Source organism: Protopterus annectens, chromosome 9.part0 (genome assembly GCF_019279795.1).
Source record: "Protopterus annectens isolate FY-2018-M chromosome 9.part0, PAN1.0, whole genome shotgun sequence".
Classification (NCBI taxonomy): domain Eukaryota; kingdom Metazoa; phylum Chordata; order Ceratodontiformes; family Protopteridae; genus Protopterus; species Protopterus annectens.
Window position 1 is genome coordinate 1,766,448,768 of NC_056743.1, and position 27,489 is coordinate 1,766,476,256.

At 42.9% G+C, this 27,489-nt stretch overlaps 1 protein-coding gene across 4 annotated transcripts in view; it reads left to right on the forward strand.

The window, feature by feature from the left end:
• The window catches only part of PRKCSH (protein kinase C substrate 80K-H), a 1,389,498-nt gene that overhangs the window by 795,642 nt on the left and 566,367 nt on the right, over positions 1 to 27,489 (forward strand). For all 4 annotated transcript variants that reach the window (XM_044084622.1, XM_044084620.1, XM_044084623.1 and 1 more), the window contains exon 10: positions 27,018 to 27,104. In XM_044084622.1, coding sequence (XP_043940557.1) covers positions 27,018 to 27,104 — 87 coding nt within the window. The remainder of the gene's footprint in view (positions 1 to 27,017; positions 27,105 to 27,489) is intronic.

Below are 27,489 nucleotides of genomic sequence, written 5' to 3' on the forward strand. Positions count from 1 at the left end.
AAAGTATTTATGTGAATTCTATTTTAGTGGTAGTGGGATCATTTGGACTGTGCCTTTTTGACAAAATATTGCCTCCCACAGTACATAAAATATAACTCGCTCCCATCTATGGCATGTCACCACATTCTATATGGTACTGTGTAATATTGTGCACTAAACTATCAGTAATATTTAAAGAACTGAGAAAAACACTTCTAAGATATTTGACACTGTGAGGCTTTTTGGTACTTGTGTAAACCTTGTGTTATAGTTGTCTCTGGCAGCTTTAGATGCACTGTTTTGTTAAGAAATGCAAGTCCTTGAGTGACCGTGTTAAGGATCTGATAGGCAAGCAAAGGGCAGGAGCTTGATGTAAGAAGGGTACTTTGAGAGGGTGGGTAGTGCAGCAGGCATTAACCCTGTGTTCTTGGCCTCTTCAGTACATATGAGTGGTGTTATTGTGGAACCAATGAGAAGAAAACTCTTGAAGATGAGACAGGGAAACTGAGTTGAAGTAAACATTTGGTTCTTTTAAATATCCTGTAATGCAGCTTTAGCAGAGTCTGAGATGCTTGGGTTATGTTAAGAGAGAATATTCCAGTAGGAGGGAGGGAGATGGCATTGTGCTGCAGATTATCAAGGTTCCTTTGTGTAATGTTTTTGAAATTGCATTTTTGCAAGAATGTAAATACAGAATGATGAAAAGATTAATCAGAAACGCAACTCCTATCGGTAATGCCCATGCTAGATCGCAGCATGTAGCTCTGAGTTTGAAGAGGTGTAGGTGTAATGGTGGAGCTGGTTTGTGTACTTTGTGATGGCATGATCCATACCTTGTCTCTGCCACAGGAGAAGACTTCTGTCTTTCAGCAGTACTAGGACAGCACATAATGTTTGTCAGTTGGTACTGTAAAACTGGTAGTCCATGTGCCTTTCATTTCTCTTGTACTGTAGAACAGAGCTGATTTCTGCGCAGAATTGTCCCAGTATTTCAAGGTGCTGTTTTCATTGCTTTCTTGGGCAAGCTGCTGCTATGGTTAACTCCAATAACCTTATCTTGATTTTAGGCCCCAGCTGAGCAACTCTGTCACTCACTCTGATACACACCCACCCCCATCCCCAGGTGTCTTGTTCTGTGTTGCATCTCAGCCCGTCATCAGGAGTCCCTCATGCAAGTGCATAAGCCTTGACTAATCTTTGAAGATCTTTATTTGTCTTAGCTCAGCCATTAGGGTAGAAAGAAGAGCTTGTCATTGTGTGGTAAGACAATATTATATGTTCATGATGTCCTTCCGTATCATTGTTGCAGTATCCTTTACAATAGGGATCCTCCACCAAGGGTAGCCTGACATCCGGCCAGTATACAAAAGTTTTTAGGTTGTAATAGTTATGCCATACATCACCCGTATACTCACAGTGCACAGCATTAGGCGTAAAGGTGATGTCCTTGCATACCATCCTCAGAATTTCTATGCTGCCAGTCCGAACACAGTCTTTAGTAGTCTGTCTGAATGTTTGTTCATTTGCTGTTTACCTAACCACTTTCAGATAAGTGACCCATTGGGGTTTTTTGATTTGATCTCTGTTTTACTTTGTTCTGGTTGTTGTTTTCATGTCATCCAGAAAGGAGAAATGCCAGTGTGGGAGACGCATTCCCCATAAAGATCACCACAAGCAGTGTTTGTTTTGTTTAGGTGCTTCCTACAACCATATGTTTTTTGAGATTTGTCAAGCTTTCGTTGCGAAGACATTAAGTAGTCAACTTTCTTCCCTAGCTATTAACTTACAGAACCAGCAACTTAAACTGTTGGCTAAAAACAGTATGGAAAGGTCTTCCTGGCCCGAGGGTCAGCCGTCTGAGGAAAAAGACCAAGAAAGCTAGGTCGGATTCTTCGACTGTACCACCTCCACCACATGTCTCTCTTGAGACTGGTGAAAACCCGGAGATTGTCCAGTTTCCTTCTCTGATTTCTCTGCTGTGACCGCTTCAGAGGCCAGCATGGTTCTGGCTCCACATGTCCATAGAGGTCTTGCAATTGTCTGCTTCAGATGTACAGGGAAAACTGTGACTGATTACTGAAGGGCCTAGGGGTGTTCCTTGGATATTAGTGAGGGATGAAGTTCTGAAAACTGTAAAAGTGTTGTCAGGGGTCAGAGCCTCCTAAATTGTTTAAGGCTGATGTCCCACTTAAAAAGTAGCAAAAACCTTAACACATTTTCCCTCCTCCTAAAGATCCTCAGAGTGAATGGTAAAACTTCACTCAAGGCCTGTTTAATTCCCTTATGGCTCTTAAGCCTCTGTAGAGGGTTTTTCTTCCTGCTCCTCCTTGTCCTTCTAGGTCCAGGATGATAATGATGCTGATTCTGATGAAGAGTCCTTGATTTACTCCTCTCATATTTCTTCTCCACTTGACTGTGGTTCTGAGGAAGATGTGCATCAGTCCTGACTGTCCTTTTGGGGGGTTTTGTTTGGTGACACTGTTTCCAGAGTGATGGAATTTTTCAGATGGGACTGTGCTCAAGTGTCTGATGTTCAAAGTGGTACTACGAGGTTCTACAGATGGAGTCTCCTAGACCTGCTGCTGTTCCTCCTGATGTTCTTAGTGTTTCACTGTTGCAGTAATCACACCTGGGTTATCCTGCCAGGGGTAGCCCTCAGTCAGCCTGAATACCAGAGGCTTAGTATTTCTGCTTCGTTTGCTGTCGCTCCAGGACTGAAGTCAGGTCGTCAGTGCTATAACATCAGACAGCCAATGCCATTACATCAGTCTTTCTTGTGGAGGAGCCCGAAGCAGAAGCAGTTTGCACAAGTGCCAGTCTGCCACTACCTTTTCATTTCCGAATTGAAGTTGAGGTCTTCTAAAGCTAAGTACCCCGTTGGGGATCTTTTTTGCTTGCTCTAACAGACGTCAGAAAAAGTTAACAAATGTCTCACCTGTGGAAAGCAAATACCAGACTGAGATATCCATTCTTACTGCATCACCTGTTTAGGCCCAGACCACAATGTTCCTCACTGTCGCTTTTGTACTTTGTTCAACGCCAGAACTATACATCATCGGGCCCTTATTGTAGCTAAATATTTTCAATCTCTATCTCTGTACTCTGAAATGGCTTTGGTAAACCATTCTACTACTGATCTTCCGAAAAAACGTAAGGATAAAGACAGACCGCACAGGTCCAAAACTGCTGACGATGCTTCCGTTAAGCTAGTTACCAGTTCGTCGGTCCTCAGTGAGGCGCTTTCACAGCCCATGATGCCTGCTTCTGTGGAGTCGCAGGCCACTGCAGAGACCTGTTTGGAGTCCAGTATGCTGCGAAACTCTTCTTTGACCAAGGATCCTGTGGATGTCTCTACCTTGGATGGGTCCGGAGACACTGAGCAGGCACCACCTTCCGAGGAAGTTCTTCGCACTACCGATACTCAACACAAACCGATGACGACTTTCACGTCTTCAGTTCTTTCTAAAAACTACCGAGTTTCTAAGGCTCAGGGTACGAACTATGCCTAAAAAAACGACTACCCAAGCTCAAGCACCTGCTTCCATGCCTCCATCTCAAATGCTTAAAATGACGGAAGACCTTATCATGCTTATTAGGGGAAGCCACCCTGCTCCTTCCAAAAGAGAGAGAGATTTGTGCCCATCATTTTTATTTGACCAGGGGTCCGATGACTCTGAGGTTTCTGAACAGGAAGACATGCAACCCTTTCTGCTTATGAGGATTCAGATGCAGAGGAATCAATTCCTTCTGCTTCACCTCCAGTTAATTTTTTAATTTGGTGAAACTCTACATACTTTAAGGGAGCATTTCCAATGGGAGTGTCAGGACTATCCTCAGTCCAAAAAAGAGACTCAGGGAATTTTTAGATTTACCACAGCACAGACCTTTAGCCATTCCTCCTGTCCTGGGTTTTGTGGATGATATCTTTATGGAATCCAGTTTAACTCCTGACACCCTTCCACCTGCTCCCAGGAAACCTGACCGGTATTAGAGTCCCTGACTCTCACAAATTTCTTTTCAAAAATCTTACTGCTGGCCCAGAGGTCATCTCCCAAGTACCTAAATGAATGAAAACAACCATAGCTAGGAATCCCACCCCCTCAGACAGGGATTCCCGAGCTTTAGACAGATGGGGTAAAAAATATACACCTCTGCAACTCTTGCCATTGGAGCACTATATTGTCAGTTCCACATGCTGAAATACCAGCAACATACAATGGAACTCGTTAAACAACAAATATCTACCTTTCTGGCTTGTACAGAAAATAAACTTACAAGGAGTTTATGCATTCTGCAAGCCAAGTTACTAAACACACCTTGCAATGTGGCTTTGATGCCCTAGAAGCATCCTGCAAGGCATCAGTCACAGGTTCTGCACTTAGAAGGCATGCTTGGCTTAAGGAACAGACCTTCCCAGACCATGTCAAATCAAAACTATTGGATGCACTATTGAGCAAAGACAATTTGTTTGGCACCAAGGCAGAAGTCTTAAAAAAAGATTGAAGAAAAAGATAAATCTATGCAGACAGTTAAAGACTTCTTGCAGGTCCAGCATCCGAGGTTCAGTAGGCATTGCCCCTCCAAGCACTGGTCCTTTCTGGCCCCCTCAAGGCCAGCTCAGACAAGACCTAGAGGTAGCAGACCCCCCAGACGGTCCCAGGGAATGCAGAGATCTAAGCAATGGAGTTCTTCCACTTCAAAAATAGGGAGTGCTAAGCCACCCCTTTATGTAAAGAACTCACAATGACTTTACACCTCCACCCCTTACCTTTGCCCACCTGCTTGTGCCCCTAGGGGGAAAACTCTCCTCCCATTCAAAAAACTGGGCCTCTATCACCGACGACCGATGGGTCTTCAACATAGTGACCAAGGGATACAAATGTTATTTCCACACACTGCCAACCCCAAAAGGGTTCCCAGATCTTCCTCCAAACCAGTGGGCAGAGGCCCAGAACCATGTCCATTCCCTGCTCTCCATGAGGGCAATACAGCCTGTTCCTGCAGAACAGATAGGCCAAGGTTTTTCCTGGTACCCAGAAAAGAGGGCACCTTGTGCCCAGTCCTCGATCTGTCAATTCTAAACACCTTCCTGGTGATACCAACATTCAAAATACTCTCACCCTCCAGCAGCTTCTTCCTATGCTATCCAAGGATGCTTGGTTAGCCACCCTAGACCTAAAAGAGGCCTATCTACACAGGATTCTGCAGGAAATATCTGCGTTTCAGGGCAGGATCTATGCACTTTCAGTTCTGTGCGCTTCCCTTTGGCTTATCCACTGCTCCCAGAGTTTTCACAAAATGCCTGGCTCCAGCCATTGCTTTTTGCAGACAAAGGAATATTCAAATTTACCCCCTACTTAGACGACTGCCTGATTCAGGCAGACAGTCAGGAAAAGCTGTTACAGCACCTGACCTTTGTACAGAACCTACTGACCTCCCTGGGGTATACTATAAATGAAAAGAAATCCAAACCTTTACCCAACTCAAAAAATTGTATTCCTGGGAGCAAGCCTGGACACAGCATCCCAGATGGCATTCCTTACTCCAGAAAAATAAGCCTGACCGGCTACTTCTCTCAACTAGCCACCACAACCCAGTTATCCGCAAGGAAAATCCTGTAAGCTCTAGGGTTCATGGCATCCTGCATTCTACTCATTCCATATGCCAGACTGCATATGAGGAAACTTCAATGGTACCTAAAAAGCCTTTGGTGTCAACACACTCGGAACCTGGAAACTATCATACATATTATACTCTGTCTAAGGAAAGATTTTCTTTTGTGGGCAGCAGCATGCAACCACAACATGGGTCTTCCCTTCTCACAACCCCACTCCGCCCAGACCCTTACCACAGATGCATCAGATTATGCTTGGGGTACACACCTGGACGGCAGGTACATTCAGGGCCATTGGAGCTCAAATCAAATACATCTGCACATCATCCAAAAAGAGGTGCTAGCTGTTCAGCATGCTCTGACAGCTTTCAGACCCCTACTCTCCCCGGGGCCTCTAGTGATCAAAAAGACAACACCACAGTGATGTGGTACATCAACAAGCAGGGAGGAACTCACTCTTATCCCCTCTACAGGCTCGCTGTGACCCTTTGGCACACTGCTTCAGCCATGCAAATTCACCTGCAAGCACAATTCCTGCCAGGCTCCCAAAATTCTCTGGCAGACAACTTTAGCAGAAACCTCCTAGACCCACATGAGTGGCAGCTAGACCACAGCACCTTCAACCTTGTAACCCAGAATTGGGGCACCCTGAAGGTGGACCTCTTTGCCTCCCACAACAATCACCAGCTTAGCAAATTCTGCACCAGAAAACCTCACGGAAAGGTCTGTAAAGTGGATGCCCTAGCCTTCCAATGGGTAAACCTCTCGATCTATGCATTTCCCCCTCTACCTCTACTTTCAAGGGTACTACTCAAAATAAGGGAGGAAAAACCAAGAGCAATCTTGATTGCCCCAGACTGGCCATGCCAGCACTGGTATCCACTACTGCGCAGTCTGTCTCCCTTGCCACCATGGCACCTTCCTCAGATCCCAACTCTCCTGACCCAGCAGAATGGAGAATTCATGCCTCCATAACTGCAGACCCTGAACCTGGCAGCCTGGCTTTATTCCCTGATCTCTCCTCCAGTTGTCAGCCTAAGCAAGCAAGTCCTGGATGTTATACGTGAGGTCAGACGCCCCAGCAGTAGAAAATCCTATGCTGGCAAATGGAAAAGGTATTGCACCTGGATCCAGGCTAAAGGAGCTGAAACAGCACAGCCCCTCCCTATCTCTCATCCCGGATTACGTAGCAGACCTACTACACAGGGGCCTGTCCTTCTCTTCTATTAAAATTCATGCCTCTGCCATCTCTGCTCATTACAGCACACAGCCACCTCTGTTTTCTCACCTTCTCATCAAACATTTCCTAAGAGGGGCTAACAATTTAAGGCTACCCAGAAGAGCTCCTACTCCAGCTTGGGACCTTAACTTTGTTTTGGAAAAGCCCACACTACCCCCTTTGAGCCTGCAGCTTCAATTCCTCTTTTAGAAAGCAGCATTGCTTTTGGCCATCACTTCAGCTAGAAGAGTTTCAGCGCTACAAGCACACATGGCTGTAGAGCTCTTCATCATTTTTCATGCTGACAAGGTCTCCCTCAGGACTAACCCAAGTTTCATGCCTAAAGTGATGTCTAGTGTGACTCTCAACCAATCTGTTCATTTGCCCACCTTTTCCCCTAACCCTCAAAACAAGGGGGAAAGGATTTTGCATTCTCTAGATGTGCACAGACAGCTCAGATTCTATCCTGGATACAACTAAATCTTTTAGGAAGACTAACCAGTTGCTAGTCAGCTTTACAGCAGGGGCAGAGGGCAAGGCCATATCCAAACAGTCTCCAAATGGATAGCACACTGTATCCATTTCTGCTACAAATAACACAGGAAACCACCCCCTAAGGGGGTCAGAATGCATTCCACCAGGGCAGCCACCACCTCTGCAGCTTTTCTCAGAGGGGTCCCTACCAGGGACATCCTGGAGGCTGCAACATGAAGTTCTGTTCATACCTTCACCAAGCATTACCACCTGCCTTACCATAAATGTAGTGTATTCACTGTTGCAGTCCTGGTTTCCCACCCTCCTTCCCCCTCGTCTCCCCCTCTCTCTCTTTCTTCCTCACTCCTTACAGGGATTTTTGGTATTTACTTTCTACTGGTGGTGATGTTCTTCGTGTTTCACTGTCGATGTCAGTAAAAGTTAATTGAATTACTTGTGGGAAGCAAATACCTCATAAGGATTTTCATTCGTACTGTATTCCTTGCCTACGCCCTGACCACAACGTACCTTGCTGTCGGTTTTGTGCTAAATTTAATCAACGCACTATTAAACTTCGGTATATTTTTGCTTCTAAATATTTTGGCTCACGCTTTAATTATCCAGAAATATCGTCTGTTAACATTCCGACTACCGGAATTCCTAAAAAACGCAAAGAAAAAGACAGATAGGCCATCGAGGTACAAAACTGACGGTGACACTTCGCCTAAGCCAGTTGACAGTTCGCCATTACTCAGTGAGGTGCTTTTGCAGCCCCTGATACCCGCTACTTCTGATTCGCAGGCCTCTATGGAGACCCATTCTATGCCGTGAGATGCTTCAGTTATGGAACCCGCGGATGTCTCTACCTTAGATGGGTCCGGAGCCACTGTGCAGGCACTGGCTTTTGAGGGTGTTTTCAGGCCAACAGATTTGTATATTAGACCGCCATCTTCAAAACTAAGGCCAAAATCTAAATCTATGTCTAAAAAAAACGACGCCCGGGCCACATGTGCAGGCCCCTATGCCTAAAAAACAAATTGTCAAAATGGCTGATTTAATTAACTCTGATCAGGGGAATACAACCCCCGTCTAAGAGGAATAGGCAAGAAATTGATTGAGTCTTCTGAACAGGATTCTATTTTTTTCAGATTCTTCTAATGAACAGGATTTGTCTATACCTACTTATGAGGACTCTGATGCAGAAGATTCCATTCCTTCTGCTTCTCCCCCTGAGGATTTTTCTTTTGGGGAAACTTTACATACCTTACAGGAACATTTCCACTGGGAAAGTCAGGATTTCTCTGAATCTAAAAAGAGACTTAGGAATTGTCTTCTTCTTCCTCAACATAGGCCTTTGGCTATACCTCCTGTCCTAGACATTGTTGATGATGTTTTTTCAGACTCCAGTATGGCTCCTGATTCTCTGCCTCCGGCTCTTTGTAGGCCAGACAGATATACAGGGTTCCTGACTCCCACAAATTTCTTATAAAAAATCCTATTACAGATCCTGAAACTATTTCTCAGGGTCCCAAGGGCATTAAGGCCTCTACTGCTAAAAATCATGCTCCTTCTGATAGAGATTCCAGGGTGCTAGATGGGGTAAGAAGGTTTACACTTCTGCAACCTTGGCAATCAGGGCTTTAAACTGTCAATTTCATATGCTTAAATATCAGCAGCATATCATGGGACTCCTTAAACAGAAAATGATGTTGACTGTGTGGAAAATAAAGATTTACAGGATTTATTGCATTCAGCTGAACAAGTTGGAAAACATACTTTGCAATGTGGGTTTGATTCTTTGGAGGCCTCTTGCAGAGCTGCTGTAACTGGCTCTGTGCTAAGAAGGCATGCTTGGCTCAAAGAGCAAACTCTGCCTGATCATGTTAAAGCAAAATTGTTGGAAGCTCCTTTACAACAGGACCATCTCTTTGGTAATAAGGCTGAAGAAGTTTTAAAAAAGATGGAAGATGAAGCTAAATCTATGCAAACTGTGAAAGATTTCTTACAAGTGCAACCTCCAAGATTTAGTAGGCACTGGCCTACTAAGAAATGGTCCTTTCCAGTTCCTTCGAGAGCCACACAAGTCAAACCCAGACGTTCTAAAGGCTCCAGGTTTCAGTCACAAGGGACTTTTAGAAAAAAACAGTGGGGTGCCTCCTCCTCCAAATCTGGAAACAACAAGGCACCTCCCTATGGTAAGCAGTCTCAATGACGTCCCTCTACACTTACCAAGCACTTAGCTTTCAGCCGCCCCTTTGGGTGGAAAACTGGCACTTCATGTAAGAAATTGGCAAATTATAACCCAGGACAAATAGGTTTCAGATATAGTATCCCAGGGATACAGATTTCATTTCCACACATTGCCAGTCCCAAACGGATGGCCAGACCTGTCCCCAAATCAGTGGGCAGAGGCCCAAAAACAAGTACTGTTGCTCATGAACATGGGAGCTATTAAACCAGTTCCAGAAGAGGAAAAGGGACAAGGTTTCTATTCAAGACTTTTCCTGGTACCCAGAAAAGACAAATCATGGCATCCAATTCTGGACTTATCCACTCTAAACACATTTCCGGACATTCCAAAATTTAAGATGCTGCCTCTTCAACAGTTGCTTCCTATGCTAGGCAGAGATGCCTGGTTGGTAACTCTAGACTTAAGAGGCTTATCTGCATATCCCAGTCAGGGAATCTTGCAGAAAATACCTCCGCTTCAAAGCAGGCTATTTGCATTACCAGTTCTCTGCACTGCCCTTTGGCTTATCTACTGCACCCAGGGTCTTCACAAAGTGCCTGGCTCCAGAAATTGCATTTTGCAGGCAAAGAAATATTCAAATATACCCATACCTGGACGATTGTCTAATTCAGGCAGAAAACAGGGACATTCTTCAAAAACATCTGGCATTTGTAAAAAAAAAAGGTTCTAACTTTTCTAGGGCACACCATAAATGAAAAGAAATCACAACTGGTACCCTCTCAAAAATTACATTCCTGGGTGCAAGCTTGAATACAACAGCCCAGATGGCTTACCTTACCCCAGAAAAGAAAATTAATTTGGTGACTTACTTCAAACAGATGGCCACAAAAACCCTGCTATCTGCAATACAAATTCTGCAAGCCTTGGGGTTCATGGCCTCCTGCATTCTTCTAATTCCATATGCAAGACTGCATATGAGGATACTTCAGTGGTACTTGAGTATGTTCTTCGTGTTTCACTGTTGCAGTCCTTACATTTGGGTAATCTGCTGGCAGGTTGCATTCAGTCGGCCTGAATTCCATATTCTTGGGTCCTGCGTCGGTTGCTGTCTCCTCTTCCATGACGTCAGGTCGTCGGGGTGTAAAACATGCAGCCGATGCCATTTTCTTTAGTCTTTCTTGCCGCGTGGTGCCTGAAGCAGTAGCATTTCGCAAGTGCCGGTTGGCCGACTACTGAAATATTCGAGTTTGAGTTTCAGAACCGAAGTCTTCACTAAAGCTAAGTACCCCATTGGGGAAACTTTTTTCTTCATTTTTACTGATGTCAGAAAAAGTTAATAATGGTTTTACTTGTGGGAAGCAAATACCTCATAAGGATTTCCATTTATACTGTATTCCTTGCCTAGGCCCTGATCACAGCGTGCCTGGCTGTCGGTTTTGTGCTAGATTTAACCAGCGCACTATTAAGAGTCGGTATATTTTTGCATCAAAGTATTTTGGAAACCGATTTAACTACCCAGAAATGTCATTGGATAGCAATCCAACTACCGGAGTACATAAAAAACGCAAAGAAAAGACCAGAGAAAGGCAGTCGAGATCCAAAACCGATGATGAAGCTTCTCCTAAGCCAGTCACCAGTACTCAGTAAGGCACTTTCGCAGCCCCTGATACCCGCTACCTTTGAGTTGCAGGCCTCTCTCGACACCCATGTGGAGTCCAACATGCCGCAAGATAATCTAGGTATTGGACTGACTGATGTCTCCCTCGGATGGATCCGCAGCCGCTGAGCAGGCACCGGCTTCTGAGGGTGTATTCAGACCTCAACTTTTGTATATCAAACCGACGACAGCTGCAAAACCAAAGACAAAAGCAACTTCTAAAACTAAAAAAAGATGCATGAGCCACGTGCACAGGCCTCTCTGCCTAAAAAACAGATGATCAAAATGGCTGAAGACCTTATTACCTTGATCAGGGGTACCCATTCCCCCTCCTGATAAGAGGCCTAAGCAAGACACTGATTATGAATCTTTAGATCAGGTTTCTATTTCTTCTGATTCCTCTTCTGATCAGGAATTATCTATCCCCTCCCTATGAGGATTCTGATGCTGAGTAGTCTATTCCATCTGCATCTCCTCCTGAGGATTATTAATTTAGAGAAACCTTGCATACTTTGAGGGAGCATTTTCACTGGGAGAGTCAAGACTTCTCAGAATCAAAAAAGAGACTCCAGGATTTCCTTCTCCCTCAGCACAGGCCTTTAGCCATTCCCCCTGTTTTAGACATTGTGATGATGTGTTTTCAGAGTCAAGCTTGACCCCTGACTCCTTACCTCCAGCTTCCAGTAAGCCTGACCGATATTACAGGGTCACTGACTCTAAAAGTTTTATTTAGAAACCCTGCTGCTGATCCTGAAACTATTTCACAGGGTCCAAAGGGAGTTGAGCCTCAACTGCAAAAAATCCTACCCCCTCTGACAGAGATTCAAAGGCACTGGACAGATGGAGAAAAAAGGTTTATACATCTGCAACCTGGGAGATCAGGGCCTTAAACTGTCAATTTCATATGCCCAAGTACCAACAGCATGTTATGGGATTGCTGAAACAGAAAATTATGTTGATTTCAGAATGTGCAGAAAATAAAGAATTACAGGAATTATTGCATGCAGCTGAACAAGTTGGAAAGCATACTTTGCAATGCAGTTTTGATTCCTTAGAGGCCTCCTGCAGGGCCGCAGTTACTGGATCTGTGATTAGGAGGCATGCCTGGTTAAAGGAACAAAATTTGCCTGGTCATGTTAAAGCTAAATTGCTAGAGGCACCTTTACAGCATGATTCTCTGGTATTAAGGCAGAAGAGGTTTTAAAGAAAATGGAAGACAAAGCTAAGTCTATGCAGGGTGTCCAACCTTTTGGCTTGCCGGGGCCACATTGAGTGAACAGAAATCGTCTTGGGGCCGCATATAAAATATATCATATAGTTAACGCTTTTGCTGCCACGGGAGACCAAAGTCGACCTCCTGGCTGTACTGTAGGTGCATTCAAACAATTAATAAATGTAATAAGTGCCTAATATTTGCCTTAAAATTCTAATTCGCATTCTGATTTTAATTCTCGAATCTAACAGTTAACTCTACCATCTTAGTTAATATATAGATTTTGTTTTTTTACAAATAAACAGATATTCGCTACAGACTAGCATTTCTCACTGGGAAAACCACTCCAACAGTCCATCTACATACAATGTCAACTTTAGCAGTCCTACAATACTATAATCCACAAAAATAAGCCAACAAATTTGCAATAAAGTAAAGAATTCACATTACTGACTTAATAAAACAATTCTGAATAAGCTACAAGAGGGTCTCACCCAAACAAATGACTGGTGCCAGAAACATGGCCTCAAGCTAAATGCCAAAAAATGCACAATCATCCCCTTTGAGAAGAGTGATGTCCCCACAAATTATCACATTAATAACAATGTTGTAAGCATGCAATCAGTCGTGAGGTGCTTGGGCACCCAGATTGATAGAAACCTGACTTTTGACCACCACGTTGTCTCCGTTGTACGGAAGGCTTTTTACACGGCCCACTTCATTAGTAAGGGTATCTCATCCAGGGACAAGGAGGTCATAACATTCCTGTATTCTTCCTTTACAAGAGCAATTATTGAGCGCAACACCCCTTTTGACATGTGCCTCAGCAAAACACCATGCCAAAAGAAAGAGTACAACCATTTCTGACAAAAAAAGTCAAAGGACTGAGTTCACTTAGTTATCCAAACAGACTAAAAAGCTTCTTGCTTTCCTCTGTCTCTCACTGGCCCCTATAAATTTCATCACTGGCTTGCTTTCCAGGCTAAGAAAGATCCTGCCTTAAGAGACTTTCTCCACCTCAGAAATACTGGTTATATTTAAAACACTCACTACAAAGACCACAGCCTTCACTGCAACATAAACAAGCCACTTTGTATGGACAGGTTCTTGACACAAAAACTTTCAACTTCTGTAAAAAGCTCCTCTCATTATCAAACATTGTAGTTCAACAACACTACAACTGGATGGATAGCCATGAATGTACTCCTTAAGTAAGTAGCATAGCCTTCGTCAAACTGGAAGGAAAATCCACATACTAAACTTTCCCAGCTGGATGGCTAAGATCCAATATTGGTTACTCAAGTCTATTTGTCTAAGAAGAGGGGCTTATTTAACTAAGAATTCCATTTGCAAAAATATATTCAGTATACATATTAAATCTCTTTCTCTTATACACACACACACACACACACACACACACACACACACACACACACACACACGCACACACACACAGAAAAGGAGCCCCTACTTGTAAAATACGCAACCTCAGTAATCACATGACACAGTCTCACTGATTGAGATTGTCTGGAAGTCAAAATATCTGAAAAAAAATCATAATAGAGATGGATTCATCCATGCAATTTCCCACCACCTAAAGGACCATCAATAAATCAACAAACAACTGCTCAGCAAAAATTAAATCAATAAGAAATCTATAAACTCTCTAAGATCATACTACATACTGGAGTAAACATATAACTTCCCTCCAATATAAAGCCATTTGACATTCAGACATTTTAATTTGTGCAGAAGTTATTCACAGACTGACCGTTTATTAAGCTGTAATGCTGACTATCGCTTTTGAAAAAAAACAAATTCCCACACTTTGTCAATAGCTCAAAGTGAAGAAAGGATTACTTTTTTTATTTATTATGTATTTATTTAATTTTGGAAAACATGTTTAAAACTGTTAAACTGATCACACACCCATAGACACAGAAAAGTTATTGTGATAAGTAAACTACAGAAGTTATTGTGATAAGTAAACTACAGACTGCTGCAAGAAATCCGTCACAACACACTATGCTTACGTCCGAACCAATGAAGCAAACCTGTCAATTCCAAAAGAATTAAAGTAGCGTAATAAGAAAGTTATTTGCAAGGTTACATGGCAGTTTATAATGGAAATAAGTGGAGATATTAAAAACGCTCTGTTTCAAGTAATTATGCTGAAAAGTCTTCCAAGGTAAATACAACCTTCTGATTTAGCATGGAACCATACCTCTCAACCTGAGAGCAAGAATTCTGGACAAAGCGAAAAATAAAATTAGGACACTGGCCCAAAAATAGTTATGCATCACAGACTCCATTGAAACAAGTGTAGCTGCAAACATTATACATCACGTTTAATGTTTCTATCCCATTATTGTCAGTTAAGCATTATATGGCTTATTCAATCCTGCCTTCTTTTGCAACAAAGAAAACCATACTTTGAAATGACAAATCCATTAAAAATAATAAAATACATTGGCTCCACATCCTGCAACTTCCAACCTGCAAACAACCACAGAGCTTTCACTGAAACTAGATCTGCTTATTTCCACAGAATGACACCTCTCCCTAATTATGTCTAATGGTATACAATCTACTAGGATCTGGACTACCTGAAATAAATTAAATTATGGCCTGTAAATTGCAAGTGCACTTTGTTTAATTAAACTACATTTCAAAGCTCACTTGTTGTATTTTTTCAGTAACATCCCAATATCCATTTCCAGGTCACTTTACAAGACATTGGCAGTGGTAGACTTAGCATTCTCCAGATCCTTACAGGACCACACTCATACTGCTAACATTGTCCATTAAATGTAAATATCCATCCATGGCAAGAAGCTATGTCTTAAAAAATCTATTTTTGGCATTCCTAGTACCCAAGTATCAGGTTTTGAAACAAAGAAACATATTCTCCACAGTTTGTAAGTCTCTGCCTTTAATAATCATCTACTATTGCAGCACTCCCAACACAAACACATACATTCACACTAAAATCCCCAACATTTAAAAAGTGACATTCTGCCCACCTGATTTGCTAGTATTAATTATCCACCAGAGATATGCTTACTGTTGTCCAATCTACCACTGCTTAGAACCCACCAATGACAAGGCAGTACTGGGTGATTTTTTTTTTTTGTCAAAAAAAAATAAACTTTATATGCTACAGTCCCACATTAGTCAATCCACTACTGACCCATTAACCCTAGGCTGCTGTCTCATTCTTACTCCCTGGGACTGCATTACCTTGGATGACTACTTTTATTTCCTAAGCAAAAGACACAAATTGGAAGATGAGGCAAAAATCCAGACATTCTTCGAAAATCCATGCAGTTGAGAGGTATGATTTCATACTCAATACAACACACTCCGTCAGAAAAGCTGCAATTTAATGAAAGTGTACTTTTAATGTAGGATGCATTTGTGAGCTAACTTGTTTGTACGTTAGCCTCTTTGTGCATGTGTCTTTCTCTGTCTCTCTGTCATGCACACATAAACACACTTCTACTTTCCCGCACACAAACATTCTGCTTTCATGCATGCACTCACTCACACCATACTTACTTATTAACACAGGTTAAGTGCTGTGTCTTTAAAAGGCAATGGCAGCAAATCTGTAGACGGGTCCCTCTTCAGCAAGAATACACACATTGATTCTTTGGCATGAAATTATGGCACGAACACACACACCCTTCTTTGGTGCAAAAAAATCAAAACTAGAAGGATGCTTTGGTGCATGCGCACACCGATGTTAAGAGTTACAGGTCAAGGGTGTGAAAAACAACAAAAAAGTGTTTTGGGGCATGCGTACATCGATGTTGGAGTTAGAGGTAGAGGGCCGCATGGCAGAGCTCTGAGGGCCGCATGCGGCCCATGGGCCGCAGGTTGGACACATCTATGTTAAAGACTTCTTACAAGTGCAGCCACCAAGATTCAGTAGACACTGGCCTACAAAAAATTGGTCCTTTCCTGTGTCAGGCAGAGCTCAAAGTGGCAAATCCAGACGTCCTAAGGGTTCCAGTTACCAGGCGCAAGATTCATACAGGTCAAAGCAATGTGGCGCTTCCACCTCCAAATCTGGAGGAGATAAAGTGCAAACCTACAGAAAGCAATCCCAATGACTTCCCTCTGCCTACACCAAGCACTTATCTTTTGGCAGCACCCATAGGGGGAAGATTAGCACTTTTTGCTCAAAATTAGCAGTTAATAACCCAGGACAAGCGGGTACTAAACATCGTATCACAGGGATATAGATTCCATTTCCACACTCTGCCAATGGCAGACGGTTGGCCAGATCTGCCAACAAGTCAGTGGGCAGAAGCACAGAAACAGGTTACGTCCCTCATGGATATGGGGGCCATTCAGACAGTACCAGAACAGGAAAAAGGACAAGGTTTTTACTCAAGACTGTTCTTGGTGCCCAGAAAGGACAAGGCCCGGTGGCCAATACTGGATTTATCAATTTTGAAGACATACCTGGACATTCCAAAATTCAAAATGCTGACTTTGCAGCAGCTTCTGCCCATGCTGGGCAAGAATGCTTGGCTGGTGACTTTAGACCTAAAAGAGGCATACCTGCATGTCCCAATAAGACAATCGTGCAGAAGATACCTTAGATTCAAGGCTGGCTTAATGCATTACCAGTTCTCTGCACTGCCCTTTGGCTTATCTACTGCACCCAGGGTCTTTACAAAGTGCCTGGCACCAGTAATTCCATTTTGCAGACAAAGAAGTATACAAATATATCCTTACTTGGATGACTGTCTCATTCAAGCAGAGCACAAGGACACTTCTTCGACACCTGGCGTTTGTGAAAAGGCTTCTAACATGCCTAGGGTACACAATAAATGAAAATAAATCACAACTGGTACCCTCTCAAAAGATAACTTTCCTGGGTTCAAGCTTGAATATAACTGCCCAGATGGCTTACCTCACGCCAGACAAGCAAAGGCAACTGACTACTTATTTCAAACTGATGGCAACAAAAACCCAGTCTTCTGCAAGACAAATTCTGCAGGCTCTGGGCTTCATGGCATCCTGCATCCTATTGATTCCATATGCAAGACTGCATATGAGGAAACTTCAGTGGTACCTAAAAAGTTTATGGAGTCAACATTCTCACAGTGTGGAAACAATGATTCCTCTCATTCCCTGCCTGCAACAGGAGTTTCTATGGTGGTCAAAGGCATGTCACCAAAACATGGGACGGCCATTCTCTCTACGCCCTGCCAGCCAAACCATAACAGACACATCAGATTATGCCTGGGGGAGCCCACATGGCAGGAAGATGCATTCAGGGCACATGGTCACCAAAACAAATGCATCTACATATCAACCAGAAAGATATGCTAGCTGTTCAAACTGCCCTAACAGCCTTCAAGGACTTCATCCAGGACAACTACTGATAAAGACGGACAACACCACAGTTGTGTGGTATATAAACAAGCAAGGGGGCACACATTCATACCCCCTTTGCAGATTAGCTATGACACTGTGGCACACAGCTGTGACCTACCAAATACAACTTCAAGCTCAATTCCTGCCAGGAAAACAAAACACTCTGGCAGACGATTTAAGCAGAAACCTTATGGATCCTCACGAGTGGAAACTAAATCCACAAGTCTTCAGCATGATAGCAGAGAAATGGGGGAGCCCAGACATAGATCTATTTGCCTCTCCTCTAAATTATCAGTTGAAAAGATTCTGCACAAGGACTTATCACAGACAAGCATGGAAAGTGGATGCCCTGTCAGTTTACGCGTTTCCTCCTCTGCCTCTTCTCCCCAAGGTCCTCCTAGAAGTCAGACAAGAGAAACCAAAGATGATACTAATTGCCCCGGACTGGCCCCGCCAATACTGATACCCAGTCCTAAGGAACTTGTCTCAATACCCAGCTTGGACCTTGCCTCAAAGACCACAACTACTGTCCCAGCAAAACAATCAGATCCTGCACAATCAACTACAGACTCTGAACCTGGCAGCATGGCTGATCGTGTAGTCATACAAACAACACCTCTCAGTAAAGCTGTGGTGGATTTCATTTTGGAAGCCAGAAGGCCTAGTACTAGAAAATCTTATGCTGAAAAATGGAAGAGATTCTGTGCTTGGAATCGAGCACAAGGAACTGATGCAGCAGAACCAAATATTCCTCAGATATTGCAATACTTAACTGAGATGCTTGACAAAGGCCTATCTTTCTCATCAATTAAAATCCATGCCTCTGCCATTTCGGCTCATTACAATACAGAGTCACCAATCTTTTCTCATCCTTTACTAAAGCAGTATCTTAGAGGAGCCAAAAATGTAAGGCCTCCTAGAAGATCACCATTGCCTGCATGGGACCTCAATTATGTGTTGGAAAAGCTCACCCTGCCTCCATTTGAACCAGCTGCTACCGCTGATATAAAGTTCTTATCATGGAAAACCGCTCTGCTATTAGCAATTACTTCAACAAGAAAAGTTTCAGAGCTACAGGCCCTCATGGCTGTAGAGCCTTTTATCATATTTTACCCAGACAGGGTATCTCTGAGGACAAATCCTACTTTTATGCCTAAGGTGGTTTCCAATGTGGCTCTTAACCAAGCAATTAATCTGCCAACCTTTTATCCAAATCCGCAGAACAAGGGGGAAATAATTCTGCATTCCTTGGACGTACACAGACAGCTAAGATTCTACTTAAGCAGGACTAAAGCTCTAAGAAAAACTGAGCAATTACTAGTGACATATGCTGCATGATCAGAGGGAAAGGCTATTTCAAAGCAGACAATTTCAAAGTGGATAAGCCACTGCATCCGTTTCTGCTACTTGCACCATGGTAAACCTGTGCCCAAGGGCATTAGGTCTCATTCCACCAGAGCTGCAACTACTTTTGCAGCCTTTCTAAGGGAAGTACCAACCAAAGACATTCTAGGGGCTGCTACCTGGAGTTCTGTTCACATCTTTACAAAGCATTATCATTTGCCTCTCTACTCTAAATCCAGGGCAGGCTTTGCCACTGCAGTTCTGCAGGGCCTTATAGCCGCTCCTAATGCTGTTTAGCTCCAGCCTCCCAACCATAGTTTTGGGATTCTACCCAAATGTAATGACTGCAACAGTGAAACAAAGAACATAGTACAGTTGTGTACACTTAACATAAATGTAGATGTTTGAATGTATTCACTGTTGCAGTCCAGGTTACCTTCCTGCCATCCCCCTGTCATTCTGGAGTTTATCTTTCCTTCTCTATCTTCTACAACCTATGTGGTGTATTTGCTTGTAGATGAAGGTAAAGTTTATATTGATGCATGTATATATGTTTTTGCTACCTTTTTGGGGGCACCTGACATTGGGGACAAGAAAAACTAAAGAAAGTGGTGTCTGCTGCATGTTTTTTTTACCCCTGATGACCTGACGTCATGGAAGAGGAGACCGCAACCGATGCAGGACCCAAGACTTTGGAATTCAGGCCGACTGAGGGCAACCTGCCAGCAGATTACCTAAATGTAATGACTGCAGCAGTGAATACACTCGAACATCTACATTTATGGTAAGTGTACACAACTGTACTTTATGGAGTCAACATTGTCACAGCCTGGAAACAATGATTCCTATCATACCTTGCCTGCAACTAGAGTTCCTATGGTGGGCAGAGGCCTGCCACCAAAACAAGGGACTACCATTCACTCCACCCCCTGCCGCCCAAACCCTAACTACAGATGCATCAGACTATGCTTGGTGGGGGGGGTGGGGCTCATCGGGCAGGGAAGTGGATTCAGTGCAAATGTAGCCCAAATCAAATGCACCTTCATATCAATCAAAAAGAGATGCTAGCTGTACCAGAATGCAAAGACAGCCTTCAAGGACTACCTTCATCCAGGACAATTAATGATAAAGACAGACAACACCACAGTTAATGTGGTACATAAACAAGCAGGGGGGTACACACTCCTACCCCCTTTGCAGACTAGCCATGGCATTGTGGAACATGGCCTTGATGTATCAAATTCAACTACAAGCTGAATTCCTGCAAGGAAAGCTGAATACTCTGGCAGACGAACTAAGCAGAAATCCCATGGACCCACATGAATGGAAACTGGAACCACGGATTTTCAACATGTTGGCATCAAATGGGGGAGTCCAGACATAGATCTTTTTGCCTCTCCCCAGAACTATCAGTTGGACAAATTCTGCACAAGAACTCATCACAAAAAAGCCTGGAGAGTGGATGCTCTGTCATTCAGCTGGAAGAACCCATCAGTCTATGCCCCCCCCCATACCTGTGCTCTCCAAAGTTCTACTAAAAGTCAAACAGGACAAACCAGAAATGATTTTGATTGCTCCAGACTGGCCTCGCCAACACTGGTACCCACTCCTGCGCAATTTGTCACACCTTACTTACTGTCTCAGCAGAACAACCAAATTCTGCACACACAGCTCCAAACTTTGAATCTTGCAGTGTGGTTAATCACCTAAATTCCCCTTTGGCATCCTTCAGCAAACCTATGATGGATGTAATTTTGAAGGCAAGAAGGCCTAGTACTAGAAAATCTTATGCTGACAAATGGAAAAGATTCTGTGCTTGGAGTCGGTCACAAGGGATAAGCACAATAGTGCCCAATATTCCTCAGATTTTACAATATTTAACTGAGATGCTTCTCAAGGGCCTGTCCTTTTCTTCCATAAAAATCCATGCCTCAGCCATTTCAGCTCATTACGACACAGAACAATCCCCTCTTCTCTCATCCTCTGCTAAAGCAGCATCTCAGAGGGGCCAAAAACTTAAGACCACCCAGGAGAGCTCCAACCCCTGCCTGGGACCTCAATTTTGTATTGGAAAAACTCCCTCCTTTCGAGCCAGCTGCTAGTGCAGACTTAAAATTTCTCTCCTGGAAAACAGCTTTCCTTTTAGCAGTCACTTCAGGTAGAAGGATTTCCGAATTACAGGCTCTTATGGCAGTGGAGCCTTTCATTATTTTTCATGCGGACAGGGTGTCTCAGGACCAATCCATCCTTCATGCCTAAGGTGGTATCCAGTGTGGCTCTTAATCAGACCATCCATTTGCCAACTTTCTTTCCCAATCCACAGAATAAGGGGGAACGGATTCTGCACTCATTGGATGTACATAGACAACTTAGAGTCTACTTGGACAGAACTAAATTTTAAAGAAAATCTGAACAATTGCTAGTAGCATTTGCTGCTGGGTCAGAGGGGAAGGCTATTTCAAAACAAACAATTTCTAAATGGATAAGCCATTGTATTCATTTCTGCTATATGCACCATGGTAAAACTATCCCCCAGGAAATCAGATCTCATTCCACCAGGGCTGCATCTACTCTACAGCCTTTCTCAGAGGTGTTCCTACCAGAGACATTCTAGAAGCGGCTACCTGGAGCTCAGTTCATACATTCACCAAACATTACCATTTACCTTTCTTTTCCAAATCCAGAGCTGGCTTTGCCTCTGCTGTCCTGCAGGGCCTTATAGCTGGTACTAATGCTGTATAAATCCATCCTCCCAACCTTAGTTTTGGGAATCTACCCAAATGTAATGACTGCAACAGTGACACACGAAGAACATAGTACAGTTGTGTACACTTACCATAAATGTAGATGTTAGAGTGTATTCACTGTTGCAGTCCTGGTTACTTTCCCTCCAACCCTCTGTTTTTTCTCTTACTATACCTCTTTTTTTCCTTTACTATGCTTAAAAGCCTTTTTGGTGTATTTGCTTTTGTTTGGAGGTATATTTTTGTGTTTTTAATTTCTTAAATATTTGGTTCCCCATTTGGGGGGCACCTGACATCTGGGGCAAGGAAAACTGATGTAATGGCGTCAGCTGCATGTTGTATACCCCTGATGACCTGACGTCATGGAAGAAGGGACAGCAACCGACGCAGGACCCAAGACTTTTTTAATCAGGCCAACTCAGGGCAACCTGCCAGCAGATTACCCAAATGTAATGACTGCAACAAGTGAATACACTCTAACATCTACATTTATGGTAAGTGTACACAACTGTACTTTCTTCCTCCATAACCTAGCTCCCTTTTTGGGGCTCCTGATATTTTGGGCAAGAAAAACTGATGCAGTGGTGTCGGCTGCCTGATTTTATACCATTGACGACTTGACGTCAGTCCTGGAGCGACAGCAACTGACACAGAAATATTAAGCCTCTGGTATTCAGGCCGACTGAGGGCTACCCCTGGCAGGATAACCCAAATGTGATGACTGCAACAGTGAATACACTCTAACATCTACATTTATGGTAAATGTACACAACTGTACTTTCTTGCTGCCTTTCTGGATGCTTTTTCCACTGCTTCTCCAGCTCCCAATTCCCAATCCCCTGCTTATAAGTGCCGTCCTGCTGACCCCTTTGTAGTGTCAGTTGCTTCTGAGGAGCCCTCTAAATTGTTGCCTTCCACTAAGTTGCATTTGATAAGGATAGCAGAACCATGGAAAAGCTAGGTAAGAATGTGTATTGGTGCCTTAGCCTTTAGAGTTGCTAACTATCAGACACTCATGATCAGATACATTTTTGCTCTTCTCTCTTGAGCCTGACAGGCTATTTCAGATCTCCCTAATTCTGAGGGGAAGCTCTCTGCTCTTGCCTTGCTAGGGATGTCCTCCCAAGTAGCTTGCCCTTTCCATTAAATGCAGTTGATGCTTCATCTAGGGCTGCTGCTTTTGGATTTGTTTTGAGGAGGTATTCCTGGCTCAGACTTCAACCTTTGCTTGATAATATCAAATGTAAACTAATCGATGCTCCTCCAGATCTTAAGCATTTGTTTGGTGCTGCTGCTTCAGAGTTCTTTAAGTCCCTGCAAGAAAAGGGTGAGGCCTTACAGGAGTTGAAGCATATTTTTGTTTCCCATGTACTGAACTTTGAGGAATTATCCTGACAAGCCTGCCTTTGTCCGTAGACAGTCTTCCCCTCCCCACAAAGGTAAAAAGGGTGGTAGAAGGGCTCCCCCTGCTAAGGCTAACAAAAGTTCTACTCGGCAACCTCCTTTTCCTGACAAACCAGGTGCTTTCTGACTATCCTTGCCCTGTTCCTCTGTCACATTCCTGTTTTTCTACGTCTTTCTCTGTCCCTTCCTATGCGGCGAAAGGTCACCCAAGACTCCTAGGTTCTTTATTCTCCATGGTTATTGTATAGTTTGGAAATCCACCCCACCCCCCCTTTTTGGGCATTAAGAACAGTTTCCTTTTTTTCCAGAGGCACTTCAGGGCCTAATGGCTTAGCGAACAATTCTAGACGTTTCAGCTCAGAAGGGGAAGGGGTTTTACTTCAGAATGTTCTTGGTCCTCAAGAAAGAAGGCATCTGGAGACCCATTCTGGCTCTATCTCAGCTAAACACCTTTTTGAAGGTCTCTTCCTTTTGGATGCCATCCCTTCAAACCTTCTTTCCCCTGCTGCCTCCTTAGGCTTTTCTAGTTTTCCTGGATCTCAAGGATGCTTATCTGCACATTCCTTTTCATTCCCTCTTCAGGAGGTTTTTACATTTCTCTGTTTCTTCCTGGCATTTTCAGTTCTCAGCTTTGCCCTTTGGCCTCTCTGCTGCCCCAAGGGTCTTCACAGAGGCAGTAGAGATGGAGTAAGGCATTATGGGTAGGGGGAAGAGCTTGAGAGCTGGACCCGAAGTCTAGTATATGCGGCCGAGCCAGATATGAGCCAGTTAGTGAGGAAGAATGAAAATGGACAACACAAATGGTGAGTACATAACTTATAGTATCCATGGAATTCTCCACTGCTGTGGACAAATTGTGGCCAACATTTGTTAAGGAGATTCTGATGCATATGTTGAATCTTTTGGAAGTTCTTGTCTTCGTACCTTCCACCCACAAGATGTTCTTGGGTATTATTCCTTTTGGAGTTTCTTTGGTATACATTAATCTAATAGAGGTGCATTTTTGGCCATCGTTAACAACTTCAAAAACATCTTTGTCTTTCCAGTTCCATATTTCATCCTTTTTGTTGATTCAAACATGTCCTTATTTGGGAATACATCATGTTCCATATGTAAATTAGGAGGGCTATGTGATCAATTTCTGAGATAGTGTGAATGTTTTCTATATGTGATCTCCTGTACCTAGCATATTAGGATATAAATACATGAACCATGAGCCATGTACTTTAGTTGATTAATGCCAGTTTCACTGGTGTCTTTTTTTCTGTGTCCAAATCACTTTGTCTGCTCTGTGAAGTATGCTGTGTCCTGACTTTTGTTAATGCCCATTGCAGTGCAGTTTGCCTTTTCTCCGTAAAATGTACTTTAGGGCCAATTTCACCAAGGCAAAAATAAGTTCACTGCATGCTGTCATTACCAGCTGTTTATCTTTAACATTTAAGCATGCATTGTCCTACAGTTTAAAAAACAGCACTGTGTTTGGGAGTGCCATATTATATTTACATGCAGCTGTGTCTTTGCTCAAAATCAGTTGTATAATGTACCATAGAAGCATTACCTCTAATTGTCCAGTCAGCATTAGAATTTCTCTCATAAATCATGTATTTTTCCTATAAAAAACGCAGCATCAAGACTAGTTATTACAGCGAAAATGTCTGTCTGTTTGCATCCTAATGCTGAAACTTCCATAGCAATGTCCCATTCTTTCCTAGTAACTAACGGTGCCACCTGCAATGGTGTGCTTTCATCCTTTTCCAGCTCATTAACCGAAGACCAAATTATAGGTTCATAGGTAGGTACTAGGCTATTGGCCCTAGGGCCTATACAAGCCTAGCCAAAAAGGTACCCTGGCTTTCGCCACCCGAGAAAATAATTTTCCTGTGCCCTTGTCAAGCAGAACCACAGAAGTGATCCCCGGGGTGAATTTCCTATTACCCATCCAATCATCAAGATTTTTCTTGAAGAGTGCTAATGAGGAGCTCTGTTTGACATAGGTAGTTTGTTCCAGAGTATGGGAAGTCTCTGGGACAGGAATCTATTCCCTCCAACATGTTCTGTTTATTGTGGTGATAAGATTTAGGTCCCTAGAGTGTGTAGCTCGGAGGGATTAGGATTTCTTTAAGTGGAGCATGTCCAACAGCTCTGGATTTGACATAGCTTTCTATGTTAGGCAGAGATCGCCTCTGAGTAGGCGATCTGCGACAGAGTAAAGCTGGAGTTTTTTTGAGACTGTCTGCATAAGGCATCTGTTTGAGTCCAGTAATCCTCTTTGTGAGGTATTTTTACGGCCTTTCCAGTTGTTGTAGATGTCTTGTGAGGTACATACCAAAAGGGGCATTGTACTCTATAATGGGTCTAATGAGTGATGAGTAGAGGGGAACAATGACCTCTTTTTTTTCTGGATGAGAAACCTTTTTTGATGAGGTGTGCCACGTAGAAGGATTTCCTGACCACTGTGGCGATGTGATTATCAAAGGAGAGATTACTGTCCACCTGTGTCCCAAGGTCTCTTATCACACTTTTGGTGTTAAGTAGACTATTGCCTATGTGGTAGTTCATGGGTACAGAGTTTTTACCAAAGGGCTCGTATTTCCATTTTTCATGGGTCTTATTTTCATCAGGCACAAACTGGGTTTTCAAGACGTGGAGATTTTTTTCTTTTGAACATCCAAGTTATGTAAATCTCAGTGAGTTTACACTTGATCTAAAGTACAGATGAAAGTACTTTGTCATTGCCAGAAAGCTAGCCAAAAACTATTGACAGGTGTCAGGTGCAGCTGTACATGTAAAATGCAGCATTGATTAGGTTGTATTGTGAGCGTTCATCCAACTGCACGAGTAGCTGCTGTGAGTCTTTGTTGATATCTTGTAACACAGGTGTGAACCTGAAGGTCCATTTGGATCAGTGTTGAGTTAGCAATGCTAAAAATAAGCCAGGTGATTTGAGTGAAAAAGATGTTGCTTTAAGATTCTCCTTGAAAAGAGATGTAGAACTGTAAATAGACCACCACAGAAGAGGACATCCAATATGCTAACCAAGAAACAGACAACTCCTCAACCACTCTACAAGGAAAAACATCTTAAACAAGACAATGAAGCAAGTAACTGCAAACTTGACATCATCTACCCCTGTGCCCACCACCCAGTATGAAGTTGTATTTTTTTTTTTTTGGAGTATGCATTACATACCTGTGTTGGTTTGACAGTTTGTAATCTGTTCCTTACCTTTAAGGTTTGAAACGCTCGTTGGAGAGCTGGGTAAAGATCTTATAGTACTGAACATGAGTGAAAGTGAACTCTTACCCCCCATCCCCACCCCTAAGTTTATTTTCTCAGGTATAAACCTAACTGGATGCAGTTTATTTGTGGCCTGTGTTGGCAATTATGAAATTGTAGTGTAGCAGTTAAGGAGGGCATGGTCTCCAAAAATTTAATGAGGGTGTATCGTTACTAGAACTTATGTTAATGGTCCAGTGTATGGACCTCAACATATCAGCATCAGGCTTGTAGACTGTGGCTTTCACTAAACTGGGGTTTGTATAGTTCATTATGTGTTACAGTTATAAGAATATGTATAATGTTATGTTTAAAATCTGTTGGAGCCCGTGATTGTTTTTCTGGGAGTGTGTCTGTTACATTTGCATCTGAGCTGGTATGTCAAGATTATTTTTCACAGATACTGTTGTATGTTCATTCTAAAGTTCTTATAGTTAAGGTACAAAAGTCTTTGCCATCTGTTCACCAAACAAAAAAAAAATGTTTCTGTAGCTTTGATTTTATTTTTCAGGCATTGTTGGGTGATGTCAGCCATGTGGAAGTTGGCATTTTTCAGGAGATTGTGTGGCATACCATCAAGGACAAGTTCAAATCCGAGGTGAGTATAGTTTATGGTTTTTCCATCAGGTTTCTGTCAGCTGTGTCAAGGGAGAAATTATAAACAGTTCCTGGCATCACAAAGAATTAACAGCTGTAAGTACAAAAGGTACGTCTCATTGTGTTTATGTTGATGTATTTGTGGTTGTGTAGTATTTTGTGGCTGATTCTGCGTTCCATTCCATTCAGTGATCTTTTTTTTTAGAAAGAAGACTGTCCTTTTTTGTTTAAATGGACCTGAAAAGAATAAGATGAGTTCCTCCTTTTATCCTTATGCCATTTTAATCGTGGATGACCTTTTTTCCTTTCTTATTAAACAGAATCTAAAACGCTTCTCAAAAACACAGAATGGCTACTTTTTGAAGTTGTCTTGTTTTTTTGGTAAA